Source organism: Mobula birostris, chromosome 14 (assembly GCF_030028105.1).
Source record: "Mobula birostris isolate sMobBir1 chromosome 14, sMobBir1.hap1, whole genome shotgun sequence".
NCBI classification, from domain to species: domain Eukaryota; kingdom Metazoa; phylum Chordata; class Chondrichthyes; order Myliobatiformes; family Myliobatidae; genus Mobula; species Mobula birostris.
In genome coordinates, this window is record NC_092383.1 from 18,108,007 (window position 1) to 18,135,585 (window position 27,579).

The 27,579-nt window shown below is 42.0% G+C and overlaps 1 protein-coding gene across 14 annotated transcripts in view; it reads left to right on the forward strand.

Moving 5' to 3' along the window:
• LOC140209741 (serine/threonine-protein kinase Nek9-like) overlaps nucleotides 1-27,579 on the forward strand; it is a 193,122-nt gene that overhangs the window by 64,229 nt on the left and 101,314 nt on the right. For 10 of the 14 annotated variants that reach the window (XM_072278143.1, XM_072278145.1, XM_072278148.1 and 7 more), the window contains 7 exons: nucleotides 2,092-2,236; nucleotides 10,929-11,029; nucleotides 13,921-14,139; nucleotides 19,798-20,100; nucleotides 20,268-20,361; nucleotides 22,197-22,925; nucleotides 27,307-27,383. In XM_072278143.1, coding sequence (XP_072134244.1) covers nucleotides 2,092-2,236; nucleotides 10,929-11,029; nucleotides 13,921-14,139; nucleotides 19,798-20,100; nucleotides 20,268-20,361; nucleotides 22,197-22,925; nucleotides 27,307-27,383 — 1,668 coding nt within the window. The remainder of the gene's footprint in view (nucleotides 1-2,091; nucleotides 2,237-10,928; nucleotides 11,030-13,920; nucleotides 14,140-19,797; nucleotides 20,101-20,267; nucleotides 20,362-22,196; nucleotides 22,926-27,306; nucleotides 27,384-27,579) is intronic. The other 4 variants (XM_072278149.1, XM_072278155.1, XM_072278153.1 and 1 more) reach the window with 4 other exon arrangements.

The following is a 27,579-nucleotide window of genomic DNA, read 5'->3' on the forward strand; positions in this document are numbered from 1 at the left end:
GATTTGTGTTCCTTTGCACACTGTGAATGCTGCATCTTAAAATTGCTCCATAATTTCCAACGTGCTATGAATCTTCAGCCAGATTATTAATGCTATTATACACCTCGATGGGTTCCAATTCTCTGTCACTTCCATTTATTCCGTTCGCTGGAACTATTGGTGTTCTCACATTGGAAGATAATGGGCAGATTTATTATCTCCTTGGCAAACTGTAAAAAGCCAGCCTATCGTCTTTATGTTGGTGAAGTTATTGGTTTTATTTTCATCACATCAGTGATTCTACCCAAAAGCATTATGATAACAATCTGAAATTTCCTAGAAATTCTTAATGACTCAATCTGTTCATTCACTCACTGACAAATACACCTACACACTCAAACTCTGTCTCTTCTCTCATACAACACCTACACACACACACACACACAGCCACCCACTCTCATACACACTCACTCGCTCACACTCTCACTCACTCACTCATGTACCCTCACTCACCCTCCTTCACTCATCCACTTACTCACTACACCTCACACTCACTCTCACTCACACACTCACTGGCACTCACTCTCACTCAGAATCACTCTCACTGACACACACTCACTCACATACAATCACTCGCAATCATTCTTCACACTCTCACTCTCACTCACCCTCACTCACTCATTCACTTACTCATTCGTACTCCTTCACTTACACTCATTCTCTCTTATTCACACTTATTCTCGCTGTCACTCTCACTCTCATTCACACTCATTCTCGCTGTCACTCTCACTCTCTCTCATTCACACTCATTCTCGCTGTCACTCTCACTCCCTCTCACTCACCCTTACTCACTCATTCACTCACTCACGCACTCTCACTCACACACACAGTAACTCTTCCTCTCTATCTCTCATGTAAGCACATGTACGTCACACATATACATTCTGCAGAGATTTAAAAGATTACTTCACTTGGTCCGAACACGGTTATCAATGTTGAGTTTGTATGAAAACCGTAAAAATGCTGGCTCAAAACATTGTACTTCTGTTGCATTACTGCAAGTGCCTGTTGATCCAGCGAATAAATTATTTTGAATTGTTTCTAGAACATTGCTGAACGCTGGTGAATGTTAGATTTAGTCGCTGAATAAAAGGATAAAATCTTGAATGAGGTGAGAAATAACCAGGTTAAAGTTGAGCTCTGGTATCTTAAGTATGGGAGGTGGGGGGAGGGGGTTGATGGGGGTGGATCCCTGTATGTTGAAATAGTCCAAAATTCTGTGAAGAACAGACTGTTACACATTGTGCTTTGTATTTGCACAACTGAAGCATGAAATTATTACTGCTGAATAATTTCCACTGACTGAATAATTTCCGGCATAAATTTGAACATCAAAACTAATTGACTCACTCTGGGAAAACTGAAATTAGTTGAGATGAAGATCCTTCATCTTCGAGACATAGCTGAGGCTTTATAAAGTGTTGGTTATACCACACGGAGTATTGAAAGCAGTTTTGGGCATCTTATCTAAGAAGGGATGTGCTGGCATTGGAGAGGGTCTAGGGAGGTTCATGAAAATGATCCTGGGAATGAAAAGGTTTGCATATAAGGGGTGTTGAACGGCTCTGGGCCAGTACTCGCTGGAGCTTAGAAGAATGGGATGGGATGGGGGGGGGAGGGGAAATCTCATTGACACCTATCACATATTTAAAGGACTGGATAGAGTGGACATAAAGAGGATGTTTTCTATAGTGGAGGTGTCTAGGAGCAGAGGGTATAGCCTCAGAATAGAGGGACGTCCCTTTAGAACAGAAATGAGGAGCAATTCCTTTAGTCAGAGGGTAGTGAAACTGTGAGATTCGTTGCCACATACAGCCATGGAGGCAAGTCATTGGGTACATTTAAAACAGAGGTTGATAGGTTCTTGATTAGTCAGGGCATCAAAGGTTACAGGGAGAAGACAAGAGAATGGGGTTGAGAGGGATAATAAGTCAGCCATGATGGAATGGCGGAGTGGATTCCGTGAACTGAATGGCCTAATTCTGCTCCTATGTCTTAAGGTTTTATTCTTTTGTTGAAACAATTAAATTTGTTTGTTTTACTTCATTCCAGGTATTTTCATGGGGTAATGGAAAATTTGGCAAACTAGGGCTTGGGAATGATGACAATAGCTGCTTGCCAATGAAAGTAACTTTTGAGGAGCAGATCTTTATAAAAGATGTAAAATGTGGCTTAGATGGAACCATGTTCTTAACAGGTATGTACATGAATAGATTTATTTATTATAGCCGAAGAGATTGTGGAGACATTAGTAATAATCTTTTGAGAATCACTAGGTTCCCAAATGGTTCCGGAGGACTGGAAAATTGCAAATATTATTCCACTCTTTAAGAAGGGAAGGAGGCAGAAGAAAGGAATTTATAGGCCGGTTAGTCTGACTTCAGAAGATGTTGGACTCTGTTAGTAAGGATGAGGTTTCAGGGTACTTGGGAGGTACATGATTAAATAGGCCAAAGTCAGCATAGTTTCCTTAGGGGAAATCTTGCCTGACAAATCTGTTGGAATTCTTAGAGGAAATATCAAGCAGGGTAGACAAAGGAGAATCAGTTGATGTGGTATACTTGGATTTTCAAAAGGCCTTTGACAAGGTGCTGCACATGAGGCTGCTAAACTACTTAAGAGCCCGTAGTATTACAGGAAAGATACTAACATGGAAAGATGATTGTCTGACTGACAGGAGGCAAACAGTGGGAATAAAGGGCACCTTTTCTGGTTGGCTGCCAATGACTGATGGTGTTCCACAAGGGTCCATGCTGGGCCATTTCTTTTTACGTTGCATGTCAATGATTTGGATCTTGGAATTGGTGGCTTTGTGGCCAAGTTTGCAGACAGTACTAAGATAGGTGGAGGGGCAGGTAGTGTTGAGGAAGCAGAGAGTCTGCAGAAAGACTTAGACAGATTGGGAGAATGGACAAAGAATTGGAAGATGGAATATAGTGCAGGCAGGTGTAAGATCATGCACTTTGGTAGAAGGAATAAATTTGTAGACTATTTTCTAAACGGAGAGAAAATTGAAAGACCAAAATTGCAAAGGGACTTGAGAGTCCTTGTGCCGGATCCCCTAATAATTAACGTGCAGGTTGAGTCAGTGGTAAGGAAGGTAAATGTAATGTTAGCATCCATTTCAAATGGATTAGAATATAAAAGCAAGGATGGGGAGTATTGTAAGCAGTTTTGGGCCCCTTATCTAGAAAAATATGTGCTGACATTGGAGAGAGCAGTGACTCTGTACAGGCCAAGTTATTGGGTACATTTAAAGCAGGGGTTGATAGGTTCTTGATTAGTCAGGGCATCAAAGGTTGTGGCAAGAAGCAGGATTGAGAGGGATAGTAAATCGGCCAGGATGGAATGGTGGGCTGAAAGTCTGCTCCTATATATTGTGTCTTACTACAACCATTCAAAGACTTTGAAAATCATTAAATTTACCCGAATAGAAACTTTACAGGAATCATTTAATTTACTTTTAGAATCAAAATACCATTTAAAAGTTTAAATATATGCAGGGAGATTTTTTCCCCCCACTTTTTCCTGCCCTTGATATGGTTCCACATTTAGATTGCCCTTCTACTTTAATAGAAGCGTAGAAATTAGGGCAACATACACAAAATGCTGGAGGAACTCAGCAGGCCAGGCAGCATCTAGGAAAAGAGTACAGCTGACATTCCTGGACAAAAACCCTTCAGAAGGTAGGTCATTTGGCCCTTCAAGCTTGTTCTGTCATTCAATGTGATTATGATTGATCATCCAAATTCTGTACACTGGTTCTGCTTTCTCCCTATGTTTCTTGATCATTTTAGCCTTTAGACTGGTATCTAACACTTGCTTATAAATACCAATGATTTAGCCTAAGCTCTTCTTCGGTTGAAAATTCTATTGATACACAATTCCTTGAATGAAGACATTTCTCTACAACTCGGTCTTAAATAGTTTACCAATATCCTTGCCATAAGACCAAAAGATCATAAGATATAGGAGCAGAATTAGGCCAATTGGCCCATCGAGTCTGCTCCACCATTTCATGACTGATAGATTTTCCCTCTCAGCCCCAAACTCCTGCCTTCTCCCCAAATTCCTTCATGCCTTGGCCAATCAAGAATCTATCAACTTCTTCCTTAAATATTCGTAAAGACTTGGCCTCCACAGTCACCTATGGGAATGAATTCCACAGATTCAACACTCTCTGACTAAAGAAATTCTTCCTCATCTCCGGTCTGAAAGGACACCCCTCTGTTCTGAAGCTCTGTCCTCTGGTCTTAGGCTCTCCCACCATTGGAAACATCCTCTCCACATCCACTCAGTCAAGGCCTTTCACCATTCGATAGGTATCAATAAGCTCACTCCTCATCCCTCTGAATTCTGGAGAGCACAGAGCCTTAGTTCTGGACTTTCCCACCATCAGGATCATCCTTCCTACATCTAGTCTTCCTATTCTTAAACACAATTTTATAACTGTCTAAGAGATCCCTCTCATTATTCTAAATGTTGGCAAATGTACTTCTAGGTCTCCATATGTCAGTCGCACCATCCCAAAAAAACAGTCTGATGAGCCTATGCTGAATTCTTTCCATAGCAAGAACATCAAAGGAGGAGACCAAAACAATACACAGTACTCAAGTGTGTTTCCTTAAGGGTATGCACAATTACAAAATTATCTGCTTGCTTTGAAGGCCAACATGTGGGGCAGCATGGTGGTGTAGAGTTTAGCACAATTGTTTACAATGCCAGCCATCTCTGATCGGTGTTCGATTCCCACTGCTGTCTGTCAGGAGTTTGTATGTTCTTCTCGCGATCATGTGCACTCTGGTTTCCTGGACGACGTATGGTTAGGGTTAGTAAGTTGGGGCATGGTGACACCTGTGGACTGCCCCCAGCACCATCCTTGCTGACTTGATTTGCCACAAATGATGCATTTCACAAACAAGAGAAAATCTGTAGATGCTGGAAATCCAAAGCAACACACACATACAATGCTGGAGGGACTCAGCAGGCCAGGCAGCATCTATGGAAAAGAAGTTCTTTCGACGTTTTGGGCCAAGACCCCTCAGCGGGACTGGAGAGAAAAAGATGAAGAGTAGAGATAAAGTTGGGGGGAGGGGAAGGAGAAACACAAGGTTATAGGTAACACCGGAAGGAGAAGGGGTGAAGTAAACCCCGTATCTCTTTCACTAATCAACTTTCCAGCTCTTCACTTCACCTCTCTCCCCCCTCCCCAGTTTCACCTGTCACCTTCTGCTCCTCCCTCCCCTTGCCTCACCTTTTGACTCTACTCCTCATCTCGTTTTTCTCCAGTCCTGCCGAAGGGTCTCAGCCTGAAACGTCGACTGTACGCTTTTCCATAGATGCTGCCTGGCCTGCTGAGTTCCTCCAGCATTTTGTGTGTGTTGCATACATTTCACTGTACGTTTCGATGTTTCAATGTACTTGTGACAAATAAACTATTTTTCTTTATTTGCAACGTTAACCACCTGCTGTACGTTCACACTTCCTTTTTTCAATTTGTACCCAAGGGCACCCAGGTCTAGCTGCACCTGGCCATTTCGTAATCTACCACTACTCAGATAATAATCAGCCCTCCTGTTTTTGCCACCAAAAGTAGGTGACCTTCCATCAATCCACATTTTGCTACAACTGCTAATGCATTTGCCTATTCAACCTGTACGAGCTGTACTCGATCTTCCTCGCAGCTCATACTCTCACCCAGCTTTGTGTCATCCGCACATGGGAATTGATTTCTTGCCTTATTGTTGGAAAGCCTCTGCATCTCAAGGGTAGCACTGCACCACTTTGGATTTCCCACTTCCCATACTTTCTATCAAACTGATCTCAAGCTGCACCTATGGTTGAAGATTTTTACCTTTTTCCTGCAGCACTTTCTTGTTACTCATTCACATCAGAAAGAATTTTTTTTGAAAATAAACTTTATTCATAATAAAAAATATTTACAAGAATAAACTAATGCTTTTTTATTCTTTACATTCATTGTCAATGCTTTCAGTACTGTTCTTTTACATTCCTACACATCTGTAGTACTACTACTATAGTATGTGGTCCTGCGGGGTGGAATACTACTGCAATAATTGAGGAGCTTCCTCGCCTAACCCTCCCGCTCAAGTAGCAGAAGAGCCCTATACAGCAGGGATTCCCACCTTTTTTTAATGCCATGGACCTTCACCGACACCCAAGGGGTCTGTCGACCACAGGTTGGCAACCCCCGCTATACAATGATCCTTTCTCATCAGCAGAAAATAGAACATAGAACAGTACAGCACAGTACAGGCCCTTCGGCCCACAATGTTGTGCTGACCCTCAAATCCTGCCTCCCATATAAGCCCCCACCTTAAATTCCTCCATATACCTGTCTAGTAGTCTCTTAAACTTCACTAGTGTATCTGCCTCCACCACTGACTCAGGCAGTGCATTCCACGCACCAACCACTCTCTGAGTAAAAAACCTTCCTCTAATATCCCCCTTGAACTTCCCACCCCTTACCTTAAAGCTATGTCCTCTTGTATTGAGCAGTGGTGCCCTGGGGAAGAGGCGCTGGCTATCCACACTATCTATTCCTCTTATTATCTTGTACACCTCTATCATGTCTCCTGTCATCCTCCTTCTCTCCAAAGAGTAAAGCCCTAGCTCCCTTAATCTCTGATCATAATGCATACTCTCTAAACCAGGCAGCATCCTGGTAAGTCTCCTCTGTACCCTTTCCAATGCTTCCACATCCTTCCTATAGTGAGGCGACCAGAACTGGACAGAGTACTCCAAGTGTGGCCTAACCAGAGTTTTATAGAGCTGCATCATTACATCACGACTCTTAAACTCTATCCCTCGACTTATGAAAGCTAACACCCCATAAGCTTTCTTAACTACCCTATCTACCTGTGAGGACAAATATCATTATGGTCTTCAGATCAAATCTTCATTCAGAGACAAATCCACAGGCTGAACAGCTGCACCTTTGAGCAACTAGTTATTGCATGGCACAAACAAGTTCCTGGTTTGCCCTGACCTTTCAAATCATCAAGTGGAGAGGAACCATAAAAATCTAAAATAATAAAGCAAAAGAAAGAAGCCTCTGTCTTACTTACTCTTCACCTCTTCAGCATTTTCACATCAATCCTTGTTAAGCCTGGCGCTGTTGTGCAGGAGAGAAGGAGGGAGAAGAGAAATGCGGTAGTCGTGGGGGATTCCATAGTCAGGGGAACAGACAGGAGATTCTGTGAGCCTGACAGAGATACCCTCATGGTGTGATGCCTCCCAGGTGCCAGGGTACGGGATGTCTCGGATCGGGTCCTGAATATTCTAAAGGGGGAGGGTGAGCAGCCAGTTGTCTTGGTACATGTTGGTACCAATGACATAGATAGGACAAAGGAGGAGGTCCTGAAGAGAGATTTCCAGGAGTTAGGAAGGAAGCTGAGAAGCAGGACCTCCAGGGTAGTAGTCTCGGGATTGCTACCTGTGCCACGTGCTAGCGAGGGCAAGAGTAGTCGGATCAGGCAGATGAATGCCTGGCTGAGAGACTGGTGTAGGGAGCAGAGCTTCAGATTCTTGGATAATTGGGATCTCTTCTGGGGGAAGTATGACCTGTTCAAAAAGGACAGGTTACACCTGAACCCGAAGGGGACCAATATCCTCGCGGGAAAGTTTAATAGAGCTGTTAGGGAGGGTTTAAACTAATTTGGCAGGGGGATGGGAACTGGAATGATAGAGCAGAGGAAGGGGAAAACAGAAATAAATCTAAGATAGTGAGCAGTAAAGATGTCAGGAAAGACAGGCAGGTGATGGGGCAAATGTGTAGCCATTGGGATGAGTTGCAGTGAAATCAAAGCAAAAAGTATCAAATACTGGTCTTAAGGTGTTGTACTTAAATGCACGCAGCATAAGGAATAAGGTGGATGATCTTGTTGTACAGCTACAGATTGGCAGGTATGATATTGTGGCCATCACTGAGACCTGGCTAAAGGATGCATGTCTCTGGGAGCTGAACCTCCAAGGATACACGGTGTATCAGAAGGATAGGAAGGTAGGCAGAGGGGGAGGCGTGGCTTTATTGGTAAGAAATGATATTAAATCATTAGAAAGAGGTGATATAGGATTGGAAGGTGCAGAATCTTTATGGGTTGAGCTAAGGAATAGCAGGGGTAAAAGGACCCTGATGGCAGTTATATACAGGCCTCCAAACAGCTGCAGTGATGTGGACTACAAATTACAACTGGAAATAGAAAAGACTTGGCAGAAGAGCAGTGTTATGATAATTGTGGGGGATTTTAACATGCGAGTGGATTGGAAAAATCAGGTCGGCACTGGATCTCAAGAGAGAGAATTTGTAGAATGTCTGTGAGATAGCTTTTTAGAACAGCTTGTTGTTGAGCCCACTAGGGGATCGACTGTACTGGATTGGGTATTGTGTAATGAACCGGAGGTGATTGGAGAGATTGAGGTGAAGGAACCCTTAGGAGGCAGTGATCATAACATGATTGAGTTCACTGTGAAATTAGAAAAAGAGAAGCCGAAATCTGATGTGTCGGTGTTTCAGTGGAGTAAAGGAAATTACAGTGGCATGAGAGAGGAACTGGCCAAAGTTGACTGGAAAGAGACACTGGCAGGAAAGAGGGCAGAGCAGCAGTGGCTGGAGTTTATGTGAGAAATGAGGAATGTGCAAGACAGGTATATTCCAAAAAAGAAGAAATTTTCGAGTGGAAGAAGGATGCAACCGTGGTTGACAAGAGAAGTCAAAGCCAAAGTTAAAGCAAAGGAGAGGGCATACAAGGAAGCAAAAATTAGTGGGAAGACAGAGGATTGGGAAGTTTTTAAAACCTTACAAAAGGAAACCAAGAAGGTCATTAAGAGAGAAAAGATTAACTATGAAAGGAAACTAGCAAATAATATCAAAGAGGATACTAAAAGCTTTTTCAAGTATATAAAGAGTAAAAGACAGGTGAGAGTAGATATAGGACCGATAGAAAATGATACTGGAGAAATTGTAATGGGAAATGAGGAGATGGCAGAGGAACTGAACAAGTATTTTGCATCAGTCTTCACTGAGGAAGACAGCAGGATACTGGAGACTCAAGGGTGGCAGGGAAGAGAAGTGTGCGCAGTCACAATTATGACAGAGAAAGTACTCAGGAAGCTGAATAGGCTAAAGGTAGATAAATCTCCTGGACCAGATGGAATGCACCCTCGTGTTCTGAAGGAAGTAGCTGTGGAGATTGCGGAGGCATTAGCGATGATCTTTCAAAAGTCGATAGATTCTGGCATGGTTCCGGAAGACTGGAAGATTGCAAATGTCACTCCGCTATTTAAGAAGGGGGCAAGGAAGCAAAAAGGAAATTATAGACCTGTTAGCTTGACGTCAGTGGTTGGGAAGTTGTTGGAGTCGATTGTCAAGGATGAGGTTACAGAGTACCTGGAGGCATATGACAAGATAGGCAGAACTCAGCATGGATTCCTTGAAGGAAAATCCTGCCTGACAAACCTATTACAATTTTTTGAGGAAATTACCAGTAGGTTAGACAAGGGAGATGCAGTGGATATTGTATATTTGGATTTTCAGAACACCTTTGACAAGGTGCCACACATGAGGCTACTTAACAAGATAAGAGCCCATGGAATTACAGGAAAGTTACATACGTGGATAGAATGTTGGCTGATTGGCAGGAAACAGAGAGTGGGAATAAAGGGATCCTATTCTGGTTGGCTGCCGGTTACCAGTGGTGTTCCACAGGGATCAGCGTTGGGGCTGCTTCTTTTTACATTGTACATCAACGATTTGGATTATGGAATAGATGGTTTTGTGGCTAAGTTTGCTGACGATATGAAGATAGGTGGAGGGGCCAGTAGTGCTGAAGAAATGGAGAGTCTGCAGAGAGAATTGGATAGATTGGAAGAATGGGCAGAGAAGTGGCAAATGAAGTACAATGTTGGAAAGTGTATGGTTATGCACTTCGCCAGAAAAAATAAACGGGCAGACTATTATTTAAATGGGGAAAGAATTCAAAGTTCTGAGATGCAACGGGTCTTGGGAGTCCTCGTACAGGATTCCCTTAAAGTTAACCTCCAGGTTGAGTCAGTAGTGAAGAAGGCGAATGCAATGTTGGCATTCATTTCTAGAGGAATAGAGTATAGGAGCAGGGATGTGATGTTGAGGCTCTATAAGGCGCTGGTGAGACCTCACTTGGAGTACTGTGGGCAGTTTTGGTCTCCTTATTTAAGAAAGGATGTGCTGACGTTGGAGAGGGTACAGAGAAGATTCACTAGAATGATTCCGGGAATGAGAGGATTAACATATGAGGAACGTTTGTCCGCTCCTGGACTGTATTCCTTGGAGTTTAGAAGAATGAGGGGAGACCTCATAGAAACATTTTGAATGTTAAAAGGCATGGACAGAGTGGATGTGGCAAAGTTGTTTCCCATGATGGGGGAGTCTAGTACGAGAGGACATGACTTAAGGATTGAAGGGCGCCCTTTCAGAACAGAAATGCGAAGAAATTTTTTTAGTCAGAGGGTGGTGAATCTATGGAATTTGTTGCCACGGGCAGCAGTGGAGGCCAAGTCATTGGGTATATTTAAGGCAGGGATTGATAGGTATCTGAGTAGGCAAGGCATCAAAGGTTATGGTGAGAAGGCGGGGCAGTGGGACTAAATAGGATAAAATGGATCAGCTCCTGATAAAATGGCGGAGCAGACTCGATGGGCCAAATGGCCTACTTCTGCTCCTTTGTCTTATGGTCTATGGTCTTATGGTTTTAAAGCAGCAATATCTAGTCAGGATTTTGGGAGGAAAAAAGTCCAATATTTTCCTTTGAATGGATGAACTTTATCCTGCTTAAAGTTCAACTGGAGCACATTTTTAAAACCTTCTGAAAATTTTGTTCTGTGATCTATAGATACTGGTAGCCTGCTGGCTTGTGGTAACAACCAATACAATAAACTTGGCTTGAATGAACGACGAGGCCTTCTCATGCAGATGACAATGCTGTTTGCAAGAGTGAGTATATTTCATTCCTATTGTTGATGTAGACATCATATCTTTATATATTTCATGCACGGTCAGATTCTTTTAATTCATGCATGATATGAAGAGCATCCCTTTGGGACAAACAGCATGATTGAGTTCATTTCCATTGACCTCTGACTGTTGTAAATCTACACCTAAGCATTTCTAAAAGCACCGTTCCATTCACAAACCGGTATATGATAAAGATAGAGTTTCTTTCAGAACAGTAGCTGTAAGTAAATTTTGAAATCTACTTCGATTTGTGTTTTCTGTTGTGCAGTAGAGCTAAGCTTCCCGGTTCACTGGTTAAAGGACTATACTGGTCAGCCACTGAGACTAATGGGGTTTTAAGTTCAGTGGATCACTGTACTCAAAAAAAAGTTGCACAGCGATGGCTTTAATGGCTGAGAACTGTGGGTCAATGAGATGTATTGATCTTTGGATCAGTAGGAAATATAAAGACAGATGTTTCTCCTGAGTCAGAATTGGAATCAAGTTTAATATCACCGGCATATGTTGTGAAATTTGTTGCCTTTGCAGCAGCAGTTCGATGGGATACATCATAATAGGGGGAAAAAACTGTGAAATACATTATGTATAATAGATAAATTAAATAAGTAGTGCAAAAATAGAGACTTAAAGTAGTGAGGTAGAGTTCATGGGTTCAATGTCCATTCAGAAATCAGATGGCAGAGGGGAAGAAGCTGTTCCTGAATCATTGAGTGTGAGTCTTCAGGCTCCTGTGCCTCCTTCCTGATGGTAGCGATGAGAACAAGGCAGGACCTGGGTGATGGGGGTCCTTAATGATGCACATCATCTTTTTGAGGCATCGCTCCTTGAAGGTGTCCTGGATAGTGTCTATGATGGGGTTGACTAAGTTTACAACTCTGTGCAGCTCATTTCGATCCTATGTAGTGCCCCCACCCCCACAAGACAGCGAAGTCTGAGGTAAAATTTCAAGGTGAGAACTTTTGTGTATAAGCTATTCACAATTTACTCAAAAATTCTGAGCAACGCAGTTCAATATTTGTGATATAGACTATCCTACTCCACATAGTATTGGCCAAAGAGGTAACTCTACTCTGCCTGAGAGCAGCTGGAAAATATGACTAGTGTCCAATCCCCATAGTTCCAAAATAACTTCAAATTTAAGGAGGGGTGAAAGCAAACACATAATTATAAAGAAGAATGTTATGTTCTATGATAATTATATCCTGTCCAAGTTTTGTTGGATCGGCATGGATGCTTATATAAATCTCAAAAGCAACAGCAGTAACAAACAACTCCACTGACACTAGTGTTATACAATTTGTAACTGTTGCTAACAAGGTTGTCAATTACTTGGATGCATCTAAAAATTTAAAGCCATGGCAAAACTAAAGTACATATAACTTGCAGCTAAGACCATGATAGAGTGTGAAATGTTTTTCATACACTAAAAGGGAATTGATGCATTTAAAAACGTAGCCATCAAAATCCTTGAATTATTGAACTAATTTTTCTTAAATTACAAAAGAAAGGATTTCTATATTGCTGGATGTGAATTGGTCATTTAAAGTGCAGTCAGAAGGTGTGATGATATAGGCAAAAGCTGCTCTCCCCGTGACTGTGTGGGTTTCCACTGGGTGCTTTGGTTTCCTCCCACACTCCAAAGACATACCAATTGGTAGGTTAATGATCGTGCTAGCGAACAACAATTCCTCATGCGACATCTTACAGATAGCCAATCATTTCAGTGTTTCTGCATCTTCTACTTATTCATCTTCCCTTAATTTTTTACACTCTCAATGTTTTAATAACAGCTTCTTCCCCTCTGCCATCAGATTTCTGTTCGATCCATGAAACCCATGAACACATCCTCACTATTTTTGCTTTCTTTTTGCACTAATTCTTCAAATTAATTATTATATATACACATATACACACACGCATAACGCTTTACAGTACAGGCGACCCAGGATCAATTCCCGTTGCTGTCAGTAAGGTAATTTTGTATGTTCTCCCCGTGGCCGCATGGGTTTCCTCTGGCTGCTGTGGTTTCCTCCCACAGTCCAAAGATGTACCGGTTGGTAGGTTAATTGGTCATTGTAAATTGTCCCATGAATAGGCTCAGATTAAATCAGGGGATTTCTGGGTGGTGTGGCGTGAAGGGCTAGAAGGGCCTACTCAATGTATAAATAAATTTGATTTGCAGTATAAACAACGAATTGCACAACATATGCCAATAATATTAAACCTGATTCTGATTCTAACCAGAAGCAGTCATGCAGGCAGGGGAAGACGTGGATACGTAGCAAATCCCCACAGCTGCACAGGGACCAGACATTGTTAGGTACTGTACAGAAATTAGAAGTGCAGGAGGACATTGTGGTGATGGACGGGTATACAGCCCTTGAATCAGTCACTGAGAGGTGCTCCTGCCGTGGGGACAGAAGAAGCCTGAACCTTCCGTGAGAGGTTTGCTGCGAGCTCTCCAGCTTCTCCCACATGGCTGTCTGGCCATACGATCTCCCAGCTGAAATAAATGTTGATTCCCAATGATTACTTCTGCCATGTTGAGTGGATATTCTTTCCCAGTTAAATTCAGAACCTGCAGGAACAGAGCAGGACTTTGGGAGGGGATTCGCTCCAGCGCGTAAACTCTTTGCAGTGGTTATGCATTTCCTTGGTTGGATAAGGCCTCCTCTGCATGTTGGGGAGCAGTGGGAAATATTGATGATACACCATCAAGCAGCAGTATGCAAAGGGCTATGCAGAGACCAGCAGGAAATCTCGGCTGGAAGCAGAAGATTAATTGGGAGCCACACAACAGGAAGCAGTGGGTAGTCATTAAGCAAGCCTCAGAACAAAGTGTAATATCTTTGTCCCTTTTAACATTGCAGACCGACGTTGAAGGCAGAAAAGTTCCCACAGTAGTGAAGGCATTGAGAAACCAGCATGTGAGTGATGCTGTGCTGGGTCCCTCACACACGATTGTACTGGTAGAACCTGGTAATGTATTTACCTTTGGGAGGAACACAGAAGGACAGCTTGGAACAGGCAACACCAAGCCCTATAAAATGCCAGTGCATGTTAAACAATTGCAGCATCAAACCATATCTGTAAGTATTACTTTAGACTGGTATTATAGTAAAGGCCACAAACAAGAAAACACCTACAGATGCTGGAAATCCAAGCAACACACACAAAATGCTGGAGGATCTCAGCAGGCTAGGCAGTGCCTATGGGGAAAAAAAGTACAGTCAATGTTTCGGGCCCAGACTCTTTGGCAGGACTGGAGAAGAAAAGATGAGGAGTAGATTTAAAAGGTGGGTGGAGCAGGGGAGAGAGAAGCACAAGGTGAAAACTGAAGGGGGAGGGATAAAGTAAAGAGCTGGGAAGTTGGTTGGTGAAAGAGATACAGGGCTGGAGAAGGGGGAGTCTGATAGAAAAGGACAGAAGGCCATGGAAGAAAGAAAAGGGGGAAGGGGAGGAGCACCAGAGGGATGCAGTGGGCAGGCAAGGAGATAAGGTGAGAGAGGGAAAAAGGGACAGGGAATGATGAAGGGGGGACATTACCAGAAGTTTGAGAAATCGTCATTCATGCCATCAGGACCTTATAGGAAAGTGCATTGGCAGCAGTCTACCATCACTACAGGAGTTGTATGTGTCCAAGATAAAGTGGGCAAGAAAGATCATGACAGGCACTACCCACCCTTCAAACTGCCTTTTCCAAAAGCTCCCTTCAGGGCTATTAAAACAAAAGCTTCACACCACTTTAAAAGTTTCTTGCCCCAAGCAGTTAATCTGATCAACCATTCTAGTTAGACCCCACCCCCATCATCCTCTCTATCTGTTACCTCTGTTGCTGCACTGTAAACACTTTAAACCACTTTTTACAATACTGTTTACATGCTGGTTTTTATGTACAGTATTTATGCACGCTTTATTCCATATCTGTACTTTAACTTCTAACTTTATATTTATTTAATTCTTTATAATTGTTGAATGTTGTTGTCTTTTGTTGCATATCACACCAACACACCACAATAAATTCCTAAAAGTAAATGTATATGGCAGGGCCGGCTGGTGGCGCAACGACATCAGCGCTGGACCCGGGAGCAGAGGTCCCGGGTTCAAAACCAGTTGGGTCCGCTCCTGAGTACGCTCTCCATCCGTGCCGGGTTGAGTGTCGAGATCGCAACTCGACCTCGTAAAATTTTTTAAAAAGGAATCGAAAATGTCTGTGTGAGGAGTAGCACACCACACAGTCTCTCTCTCGCTCTGCGCCATGAAAAAGACATCAGCATGCATGCACGCACACGCACAGACTCGCACGCATGCAGGCACACACCAAAAAAAATGTATATGGCAAATAAAATTGATCCTTGATCCTTTACATTGAAGAATCATTATCTTTGGTGATGAAACTACTTACTTTAATATATAATATCTGAACTAAGAAGAAAAAATTTCAAAAAGTTTGATCGGCTTCCCCAACCGAATACGTTATCCATAGGCAGAACCCATGTGTTTTCTCAGAACTAAATATAATTGCCTCACTATTGGAATTTACCCATGGTCCACGAAACAGGTGGTGTCTTTAAGTACTAACACCCAGTCAAGAGATCCAAAAATAAAGGCAAATACGGGAAAATTTTACACTGATTGCAGCATTAAAACATGACCTGTGCAGTCATTGATAGTCGCTACCAGCAATAATGTGTGAAATATGACCAGCATTAAAACCACAGGCAAACGCACACAGCAACTCATCAATATCACAGTCAGGGTGTGATAATTCATGTTTCCTTGCCAGCTTTCTGTGGAGTTTCTTCCTTGGTTTACTGGCAATTACAGATGACAGTCATGGCTTGCACATTATTACTCCAATTTCTGTCAGAAAGCCAAGATGAACATCAAGCATGAGATGATTTCATTGTGTGTATACACAATGCTGAAATATCATCAGCCCCACTAAAGTACTTGTGCCATAGAACATAGAACGTAGAACAGTACAGCATAGTACAGGCCCTTCAGCCCACAATGTTGTGCCAACCCTCAAACCCTGCCTCCCATCTAACCCCCCCCACCTTAAATTCCTCCATATGCCTGTCTAGTAGTCCCTTAAATTTCACTAGTGTATCTGCCTCCACCACTGACTCAGGCAGTGCATTCCACGTGCCAACCACTCTCTGAGTAAAAAACCTTCCTCTAATATCCACCTTGAACTTCCCACCCCTTACCTTAAAGCTATGTCCTCTTGTATTGAGCAGTGGTGCCCTGGGGAAGAGGTGCTGGCTGTCCACTCTATCTATTCCTCTCAATATCTTGTATACCTCTATCATGTCTCCTCTCATCCTCCTTCTCTCCAAAGGTTAAAGCCCTAGCTCCCTTAAACTCTGATCATAATGCATACTCTCTAAACCAGGCAGCATCCTGGTAAATCTCCTCTGTACCCTTTCCAATGCTTCCACATCTTTCCTATAGTGAGGTGACCAGAACTGGACACAGTGTCTGGCAGTCTCTGGTACAGTTTCATGACGAACATGGATTGCGTGGAGAGTAGAATCATTTTTCCCATAGCAGAGGTGTTTAAAACTAGAGGTATAGGTTTTGGTAAGGAACAAGAGAACCAGAGAGGATGTGACTCAGAGGATGGTTGGGATTTGAAATACCCTGCCTGAGACAGTGGTACAGCTAGATACACTTACAACCTTTAAGGGGTATCCTGAAGAGCATTTAAATCTCTAAGACATTGTAGGCTGTGAGCCAAGTGCAGGTAAATGCAGTTAGTATAGATTTGTTGTCAGTATTGACATGTGGGCCAAAGGACCTGCTTCTGTGCTGTACAATTCTATGGCTGTACAACAACTCCCACTCAAAACGGATGCCATTCCGTCAAACCATTAGTAAAGTGGTTTTTAAGTATAGCATTTGCAAAAGGCAGGCCTCAAGTAGGCAGCATCCATCATTAAGGCCACCAGCATTCAGGACATCCCCTCTTCTCATTACTACCATCAGGAAGGAGATACAGGAGCCTGAGGATGCACAATCAATATTTTAGGAACAGCTTCTCCTCCATCATCAGATTGCCAAATGATCCATGAATCCATGGACATTACCTCACTATTTTGGTCTCTTTTTGCCTGATTTATTTATTTTTTAAAGTATTTTTAATTGTAAGGTACAGTAATTTTTTATGTATTGCACTGTACTGCTGCCACAAGTTTTACAACATATGTCAGTGATAATTAATCTGATTCTGATTTTTGCATATAAAGCAGACACATTCATGCTCCACTTTCTAGACCAATATTTGTTTACTTGCAACCTTCAAAATCAAGGTGTAGTCAATGTTTCAGGTGCCAGTACAGAGTTTGGTCCATCTTTTTATCCGGCTCTCTGAGAAACCTCATCATTCCCTTTTCCCTATAAACTTATTTCGTTTTTATTCCCATCAACTTGCTACTGCGCTTCCATCATGCACCCCAGTCAGGGGCAACTTTACAATCAACCTATCAACTGGTACATCTTTGGAGTGTGCGGATAAGGAGAGCACCCAGAGAAAACAGTGCAGTCGCAAGAGGAATAGGTAACATCCACACAGAGGGGCCAGAAGGGCCTTTTACACACTGTATCTAAATAAATAAAGATAACACCTAAATTCAGAATCGAACCAGGGTTATTGGTTTTGTGCAGTAGTACCAATACCTGCTATAGCACTATGTCATCCACTATCCAGTTGGATAAGGCATTCTGTGGGTCGGATCCATCTTAGAGTGCTGTGTGAGACCTAACTGGATATCCAGACACGTGGCCCAAAGTGAGAACAGCTGTAACATCCTGCCTACCTTTTCTACAATTTTCTGATATTGTTAGTCATCGCAAAAGTAAACAACTTTAATGTCATCTTGCATTATTGCAAATCTGAATAATCCTTTTTATAAATAGATTAGTTTCACTAGTACAGAATGATAGTTTTGTTCATCATAAATTCAGTGTATTAAAAAATTGTTCTGTGTTTGGAAAGAATTTAAATACCTTTCAAGATAATGCTTTTATGAGACCAACATTCAAGTCAACCTGAAGTTCAGTGTTTCTCTTTGTTAGCAGAGAAAGTTTAATTGTTATAAAGGAAGGAGAGTGGAGTAACAGAAGGAAATACAACACAAACAGAAATGGGAGTAGGACATGTGACCTCAGAACCTTCTCCACCATGAGTTAGACCATGGCTGATTGTACACCTCATCCATTTTATTACCCTATGCCCATGTCACCTGATTCCTTTGTGCCCTAAAATCTATTGGTCTCATCCTTGATTTCAGCTCAGCAACTAGCTATCCATAAAGTAGAACTTACCAAGTATTCAGAAGCCTCTCATCTTCTATCCCCTAGTTCTAATTGGCTGATACCCTGAGACTCTGCTCCTTAGTTATGGACTATGCTTCTCAGCATTTATCTTGTCAGTCTCCTTGAGAATTAGTAATATCGAACTCATCGATTATAAAATTAATCCCAGTGAGAAGATTAAAAAAAGTGCCTGTCGTTGATGTTCGATCAAATTGCAATTGACCTGTAGCATACAATAGCAACTAATCGAGTAGACTTTGATTTGTGAAAGAATATAGTGGTTGACTGGAGACCTTGCTTATCTTTTTTTTGAACATTTATGGATGTTATGGTGGTGAAGCAGGTATTCATTTACATAGATATTGCCTGAGCTGCTGAGTTCCTCCAGCATTTTGCATGTGTTACTCTGGATTTCAAGCATCTGCAGAATCTCTTGTATTTATGAATCTGTAATTCCTTTGAGTTTATTCATTATAAAGAGTAGTGAAATCTGGGGGTACAGAACGTGCACAAGTGGACCGACATTGAAATTTGCTTCTGACATCAAATTGAGGAGCCCAGCAATCCGTGTAAGTTTACAGGAGAACAAGAGTAGTTTAGTAATGTGGCCAGATTAGTGACAGATGCCATTCAGGAGATTAAGTAATCAGCAAGGAGATAGGTACAGGGTAATCAATGAAAGATGGGAAAGCCAAAAGAATTCTACTCATGGGAAGTTATTAGGTTATGAAGCACTTAGTGCTAGATGACTATTAAATATATATAGTTAATATCATCCAATGTTAAATTAGACTTTTCTTTAAAATGTTATGGGAAAGGACAGCTTCATTGTAATGTGCAAAATGGCCTCCTTGGTGATCTAATATCTGTTGGCAGACTTACACAATGATAATATTTACTTGGATGCGTTTGTATTTCCAGATTTCTTTTTACACGAGCTTGTTTCTCATTCAGACATTGCTTGCCGCACAACATTTTACGAAATATTCAAGGGTGTCTTGCAGACTAAGCACGTAGTGAGCTATATAAATTGATATGGTAACAGCACTGCAATATAACGCAGCAGCTTAACAATGCTGGATTGTTTTGCTGTGCAGTATATGGATAGCATCATTGTTTATTCCAACATAAATGTCCAAAGGCAACAGATTACAGACAATAAAGCATTCTGCTTTATGGGCATCCTGTGCTAGAGAGAAAGCTGATGCTATCCATAATATTGTTATCAAACTCAGTTTATTCAGTTCAGCACATGTATCAGGCTGGCCCATAATATGTGAGGGTATTGTGCCACATTTCACGCACAGTCAAACATTGAAAAACACTGTGATATGGCACTTTATCCCAGTGTAGCACAAGGAATTGTTACGTAGCTCTGCACCGGAAGCTAACTTCAGAACACTTGTCTCTCACTCACCGTCTTTTAGATTATCAGTTGCGGGGAGACATTCAGCGTTGCTGGGACGGATAATAATATTATCCTCTTCTGGGGCACCTGGTCCAAGTTGACGCTCTCTCCAAATCCGTCAGCTTCAGTCAGAGCCTGTCAGGCAGGTACTTCTGCCACCTCAGAGTCACCTTCACCAGTGGAAACCCAGGACTCCAATTCAGGAACGGCAAGTCACAAAGATGGCGGGAAAAATAGTGACGATGAAAAGCAGCTCAGTGGAATCGAGAGCAAATCTGCCGACGAAGACAAGTTAGATGCACCAGAGTCATCATTATCACAGGTTGTGTCTGACTCACATAGCTTCTTTTATCTTGTGTGATTCTTTGTGGTTCAAAGGATTGAAAATGACAGCCACGCTATCTGATTCTCCTGAACTTTAAAAAATGTATTCTAAACTGTTGTCGATTGTGGATGAATGTTGGTTATAATGTGGTGTATCTCCTGCAGAAGAACACTAATTGGTCCAAAGCTGGTTCACTGGAACAACATGAATCATATACAAGTATGACATCAGTTAAAGGCAAGAGGAAATCTAAGAAAGGTAATTTGTTGAATGCATTGTCGACTGCCAGATTTTGAACACGGGCCCTCTTGTTTACTTTTTAACCTTTAATCATATTCTCGTTTCCTTTGAAAGCATGGATGTGTTGATCAGATGAAAGTAAAAGGAAATCTGAAAGTACTGAAATAGCTGAGTCTAAATTTACTAGTTTGCCACCTACCTGCTGCTATGAATTTAGTGTGATTGTCCCTTCCCATAAATGATTAATCCACGAGTCCCATGTGATGTATTAGGTAACTCAGATCATTCTATCTACATTCTTGCTCGACAAAAGAGGTAGCAGAGACTGTTGTTCGAAGTTTAAGCCTGTTGCCATCACTCTGTTGTGATGCACATCGTTACGATTAGTTCTCTTTTGAGGACATCCTGGATGTAGTTTGCAATGACTTGCTGTAACCTGTTACAAAATATAAGACAACTATTCTCCCTGATTTTTGCTGTCTGCAGTACTTTCTGATACATTGTGACTCTTCCACTAGTGTCCTGTTGACTTCTTATTCTCCATAAACTGGAGACTTTCCATTTCTTTGCTATCCCTATTTTAAGCTGTGCTTTCAGACCAACTTGGCTCCTAGTTGGTTTTAAACCAACTAGACTTGTTTTAAATTTGTCTTTCTTAGGTTTTTTTTCCCCCAAGTTCTACCATGGTTTCAAGCCTGTTCCTTCCCTCATCTTTGTAATCTTTCCCAGCTTTGTGTTGTTCTGAGATATCTGTACTCTGATCCCAGTCTCTTGCTGATTCCTGAATTTAATTGTCCTATTATTGTCCTATTACTAGAAATTCTGCCATCGTTTTCCAAATCCCAGAGCACAGGAGATCATTCCCTAAGGCTCTCTTCCTTTCTATATCTCTTTCCTCTTTCCAAACACTCCTTAACATCTATCTCTTTGACAGTGCTTTGATCATCTGTCATTTGGCATCAATTTATAGTTCTGTGCATCGCTTTGGGTCATTTTGTTACATTATAGGTTGGATACAGTATAAGTGGAAGTTGTTTTTGATGTTGGAATTGCAACTTAATGTCATTGCCATGGCTACACGCAGTTGTCACTCAACTAAATGTCACTGGTTAGCCACACAAAACACATCTACTCTCACTCAGCTGCATTATATTCATCTGTATTTAACATTATTATCATTCTCTACCTCCCCAATAAAAGGAGACCCACACACATTCAATGTTCTTGCACTGCGCACCTCATTAATACTGCACTCATTTACTATAGAACATGATATAGATTTAATTTACACACCTGATTAAAGGAACAGATGTAACAAGATAGTCACAGACACATCCTAAAGCTAACAATGCTCTGCAGTCCATGTTGCTATATTACTTTACGTTGAATATAGATTAATATTGTGGCTCTGTAAACTGGATGTGTGGGCACGTGGCCAAGTGGTTGAGGCATTCGACTAGCGATCTGAAAGTTGTGAGTTCGAGCCCCAGCCGAGGCGGCGTGTTGTATCCTTGAGCAAGACACTTAACCACACAGTGCTCTGCGATGACACCAGTGCCAAGCTGTATCGACCCTTGCCCTTCCCTTGGACAACATTGGTGTCGTGGAGAGGGGAGACTTGCAGCATGGGCAACTGCTGGTCTTCCATACAACCTTGCCCAGGCCTGCGCCCTGGAGAGTGAAGACTTTCCAGGCGCAGATCCATGGTCTCGCAAGACTAACGGATGCCTTTACTTTACTTTTTATGTAAACTGGGTCCAAATACCATTCCTCAGTGTCAACATTATTGTTACCTGCTTACTGAAAAAGTTGTGTGAACTTAATGCTAATATGGAACTGAACTGCTCCTTTAGATCATACAGAAACCAGCCCTGAGAGCATCAAGTCCGAATGTAAGGATCTGCAAGAACCAGCCAGCTCAAAACCAAATACCTTTGGAAGTGAGAGCAGCCTTCAGGAAGGAGAAAGTAGCCAACTGGTTCCTGTTCCTGTTGTGTCTTTGAAACAGAATCTAGAGGACTGTGTAGATGTGTGCTCTCCCTGTCTCAGGGGTATTATGTGTAATAGGGAGATCATCTACGTCCTCGTGGAGGGCACTGATCCACCTTGCCACAGGCCTGCCAGGAGATTTCGTAGCTTTCGAAAGCGCGGAAACCGTGAGAGCACAGTGTTGAAGCAGGGGCACGTCCTTCATTATTCCCATTCCAGTAACGAAGCCGGAGATGAGTACACCAGCTCTGAGATGTCCGAGCTGGAGACCAGTAACTTCGTCCCAACGTGGATACGAAACGAACTTAATGAGGCGATGGTGACCGGAGCAAGGGGAGATGAAAAGCACAGGGAAGTTGACACTGTCACCTCTTCAACCAAGAGTGGAGTGGACGACTTGAGCCCTGCAGGTGAAATCAATAGAGAGGGGGCAAAACCACTCGCAGAACAGGTGGCTGGAGGTTTGGAAATGACAAGTGGTAACTATGATGGAGCAAAGCACAGCAGCATCTCCACATCAGGAAGTTCTGATGGACAACCAATCCCCTTCAAACAGAAGACTGCCAGGAGTAAAGATAAACATGGAAAACCTGGTGAGTTAGGCCTAAGTAAAATCATTATAGCAGCCCTTAATTCTAACCGTGAATGATGTCCCAGCTTGAAATATCTTGTTCAAACAGCATTACTCTTCAGCCGTATCTAGAATTTATAAGCAGCCTTCATTCTCTGTGCAGAATGGAAAAGTTCAAAGTAAAATAGTCATAGAAACCTGAGACATTCACCATAATTAAATCAATAAATTATTGAGACGTTTGGAATGTGAGGAAAATGGAAGGATATGGACATTGTGTAGGCAGAAGGGATTAGTTTACTTGGCCATTTGTGTCCCTATTTAGTTGGTTCGACACAACATTGTGGGCCAGAGGGCATGTTTCTGTGCTGTACTGCTCTATGTTTTATAATAAGGTGTGTATTTTAAGGCATGCTAGAGTCAACTTGTCTGTAATTATCCTTTTGCATCTTGAGCTGGGAGTCCCAACCTTTTTTAAACCATGAACCAATACCATTAAACAAGGTGCCCATGGACCTCAGGTTGGGAAGCCCTGATCTAAAGGCAGGTTGTCTGTAATTACAATTGTGCATCTAGAGTAAGGTTTCCCAGCCTTTTTTATGCCATGGACCAATATCATTAAGCAAAGGGTCTGCAGACCCCAGGTTGGAACCCCTGATCTCGAGACAGGTTATCTGTAACTAGCCTTTTGCCACTAGATTCTGCTCTGATAAATAATTATTTATAGTGCGTAAGTTAATTTTACATGTAAGGGAAATTATCAAAATGAGAAGGTTCCACTTATAAGCACCTTTCATAAACAGAACCAATGAAGTACCTTTCACAATAAAATAAGAAACTTCACAACCGACCAGGTGGCAGAGAAATGTTTCAGTTTAAAATGATTTTCAAATTTTGAAAAATAATAGGAGTTCATCTATTGCAGAGGGAAAACTTTTTTTTCTCTGTGCTGGATGTGAATCTAGAATTTTTTTAGCATTAACTATCCATCAGACTGTGGGAGGCCCCCATCATTCTGGTGGGTTTGAAGTTGACAGAAGAGAGGCAAAAGGTAACTAAGCTCTTTCCCTCCCCCTTTAATTTTTCCTTCGAGACGAAGTGGTTGAAGGGATAAGGATCCTGGCCATGACTGCGCAAACAAAAAGATAGCATCAGTCCATCTACTGTGATTGCAGCAAAGGGACGAACCAGTTTAAATTATGCGGACACTCAGTCCTCGCTTATTGTCATTTAGAAATGCATGCATGATACAATGTTCCTCCAGAATGATATCACAGAAACACAGGACAAACCAAGACTAAAACTGACAAAAATCACATAATTATAACATATAGTTACAACAGTGCAAAGCAATACCGTAATTTGATAAAGAGCAGACCATGGGCACGGTAAAATAAAGTCTCAAAGTCCCGGTAGACTCATCATCTCACGCAGGCAGCAGAAGGGAGAAACTCTCCCTGCCATGAACCTCCAAGCGCCGCAAACTTGCCATTGCAGCACCATTGGAAGCTCCCGACCGCAGTGGACTCTGAGTCCGTCCGAAAACTTCGAGCTTCCGACACAGCCTTTCTGAGCACCATCCTCTACCAAACGCTTCAACCCCGCCCAGGCCACCGAGCAACAAGCAAAGCCGAGGACTCAGGGCCTTCTCCTCTGGAGATTCTGGATCACACAGTAGCAGCAGCAGCAGCGAAGCAGGCATTTCAGAAGTTTTACCAGATGCTCCTCCGTGCTCTCACGTCCGTCTCCATCAAATCAGGATTGTGCATGGCACCCTACTTGACAAATAACAGACATCACCACCGGAGTGGCTGCTGTGAGCTGCGTCGCGCCGCCATCTTCTCCTCCCGTTTGATCTGTTTGAGGTTATTAACAGTTTGATCCGTTTCTGGATTAGCTTTTCCAAAATTGCTCCTAATCCATCAGTAACTTGTGCTCAATATATATGAGTGGCTTTCCTGAAAATATACCTGACCCCCCCCCACCCCCACCGTAGGATAGGAATCTGACCCAACCTTAAGTTTGTAGGCAGTAGGGCTCCTCAGAGAGTCCAGGAAGATATCTGATATGCGAAGTAGAAATGTCACACTGGTTATGGTGGGAAATGCCTTACTGGCGATAGGGCTATGCCACTGTGCTGTAGATAATAGATTTTGCATTCAGCACTTACTGTGCTTGACTTGTGAGCATGTGATGTTAGCAGTGGTTGAGAAAAATAATTCTTTTGCTCTGGAAATAACATTTCCCACTTTAGAGAGTAGCAACTTTGAAGAAGTGCCACAGAAAATAGTAAACACAAAATCTGTGACTTCTGAGTCCACATGATTATTACTTGGTGAAGGAGGAGTATTACTTCTCATGCTTTGAACTTCACCCAGGCCCACGAGTGGGTCTTAAATCACGGACGGGTATTGTGAACGTTTCTGGGATTATTGTTACGAAGGGTGATTGATAAGTTCGTGGCCTAAGGTAGAAGGAATCAATTTTAGAAAGCCTAGCACATTTATTTTTCAACATAGTCCCCTCCTACATTTACACACTTAGTCCAGCGGTCGTGGAGCATACGGATCTTGGACCTCCAGAAGGTGTCCACAGCAGGGGTGATTGATAAGTTCGTGGTCTAAGGTAGAAGGAGATGAGTTATACAGCTCTCATTGCATGCACATGCAGTTCAACTCTTTGAGTGATTATGCAGAAAGTTTGAAGTTAATAACTCATCTTCTTCTACCTTGGGCCACGAACTTATCTATCACCCCTGCTGTGGACACTTTCTGGAGGTCCAAGATCTGTATGCTCCACGACCACTGGACTAAGAGTGTAAATGTAGGAGGGGACGACGTTGAAAAATAAATGTGCTAGGCTTTCTAAAATTGACTCCTTCTACCTTAGGTCACAAACTTATCAATCACCCCTCGTATTTCTGACTACCCTCAGGGGAATAGAGCTCTACAGGGCAATAGATGAATAACAACCTTTGTATTTAATAAAAGCCCAGCTCTTAAAATTTAACCTCAGTGGAACCTATTGTGACCTTACAATATACAGAATTTGTTGTCAATCACATGACAGGAAGGAGATTACTGCAAATGTGATTATGAGTGCGTGTTGTGTTACATCACGAGAAGGGAGAGGCGGGCTTCCTTCAGACCCTATCATGGCAAAGGTATCGTAAACATTTGTCTGAAGATTTCCTCCACTTGCAGAAGAAAAGGAGCAATAGACAGCTTCAATGCAGTAGTCCGCAGTAAAACTCTTCTCTGCTTACTCTAACTTATATATTCAGTTAAAAAGAATGACTAAAATTGTAAAAGGTATTTTGTTGGTTCTGATTGTGATTTTGATCATTTCCCTTCGAAATGAAATTGACTTATACCATATAAATAATTATAATATTTTTAATTATGATTGGAAGTGACAATATAGGCCATTATTTTTGATGATAAGTAGACGTGAATGTCATTCTTCTTCAGAGCAAACAAAATTTCTGGTTCTTCCTTTACACTGCTGGAAGAGTTGTTAGAATGTTGTTTTACTGAATCACTATCAGGTTTAATATCATCGACATATGTCATGAAATGTGTTATTTTCCGGCAGTATTTCAGTGCAATACAAAAAAAACTATGAATTATAATAAGAAATATATATTAAAAAGTAAATTAAATAAGTGCAAAAAGAGAGCAAAAATAATGAGGTAGCGTTCATGGATTGGTTCATTGTCCGTATAGAAATCTGTTGGCGGAGGAGAAGAAGCTGTTCCTAAAATATTGAGTGTGTGTCTTCAGGCTCCTGTACCTCTCCCTGATGGTGGTAATAAGATGAGAGCATGTTGTGGGTGATGGGGGTCCTTAATGATGGATGCCGCCTTTTTGAGGCATCACTTTTTGTAGAAGTCCTGGATGCGAGGGTGGCGAGGGCCCATGATGGAGCTGGCTGAACTTGCGACTTTCTGAAGCTTTTTTTGATCCTGAGCAGTGCCCCCTCCATACCAAACAGTGATGCAGTTAGTGGGAATGCTCTCCACATTGCATCATATTAACATGATTTTTACTAACTAATACCACTAGAATTTGTGTTATTGTTGAGGATGTGTGAACAGAATCTAATATACTCACTAAAACATAGATGCGGTTAGACCAGAGCAACAGACTTTACAAGCATGCAATACAGACTCAGTCTGCTGTCTACCTGAAGGCTTAAGGTGTTTGTGCATAATGTGTTCCAGCTCTGGCTGAGAACTGATTGCTTCGCCTTTGAACAGAAAGTAGAAAGAAGCTGGTTCCTGTTACACATTATTCATTATTGTTATAACCTGTAGTTGTCAAATGAGTCTAATTTTCAAGCTGCTGAAAAACATATGGAAGAACTTGTTAAAACATGTCTGTATTTCAATTATTTACTCTTAGTGCAAGGTTTTCCTGTGTCCACAAGTCAAAGGAGACATTACCAGACCAAGATGGATATGGGCCCTGACTTGGCTCGGGTATGTAGTTGGAATCCGGGTTGTTTCTAACTGTCAAAGTCTTGGAAATCTTGGACATTTCCAATTAAAAAAATCAAATCGAAGTTTAATTGTCATTCAACCGTACATGGATACTGCCGAATGAAACAGAATTCCTCTGGGGCCAAGGTGCAAAAATACACAGCACATTCAAAATAGCAAGCAAAAAAAAAAATAT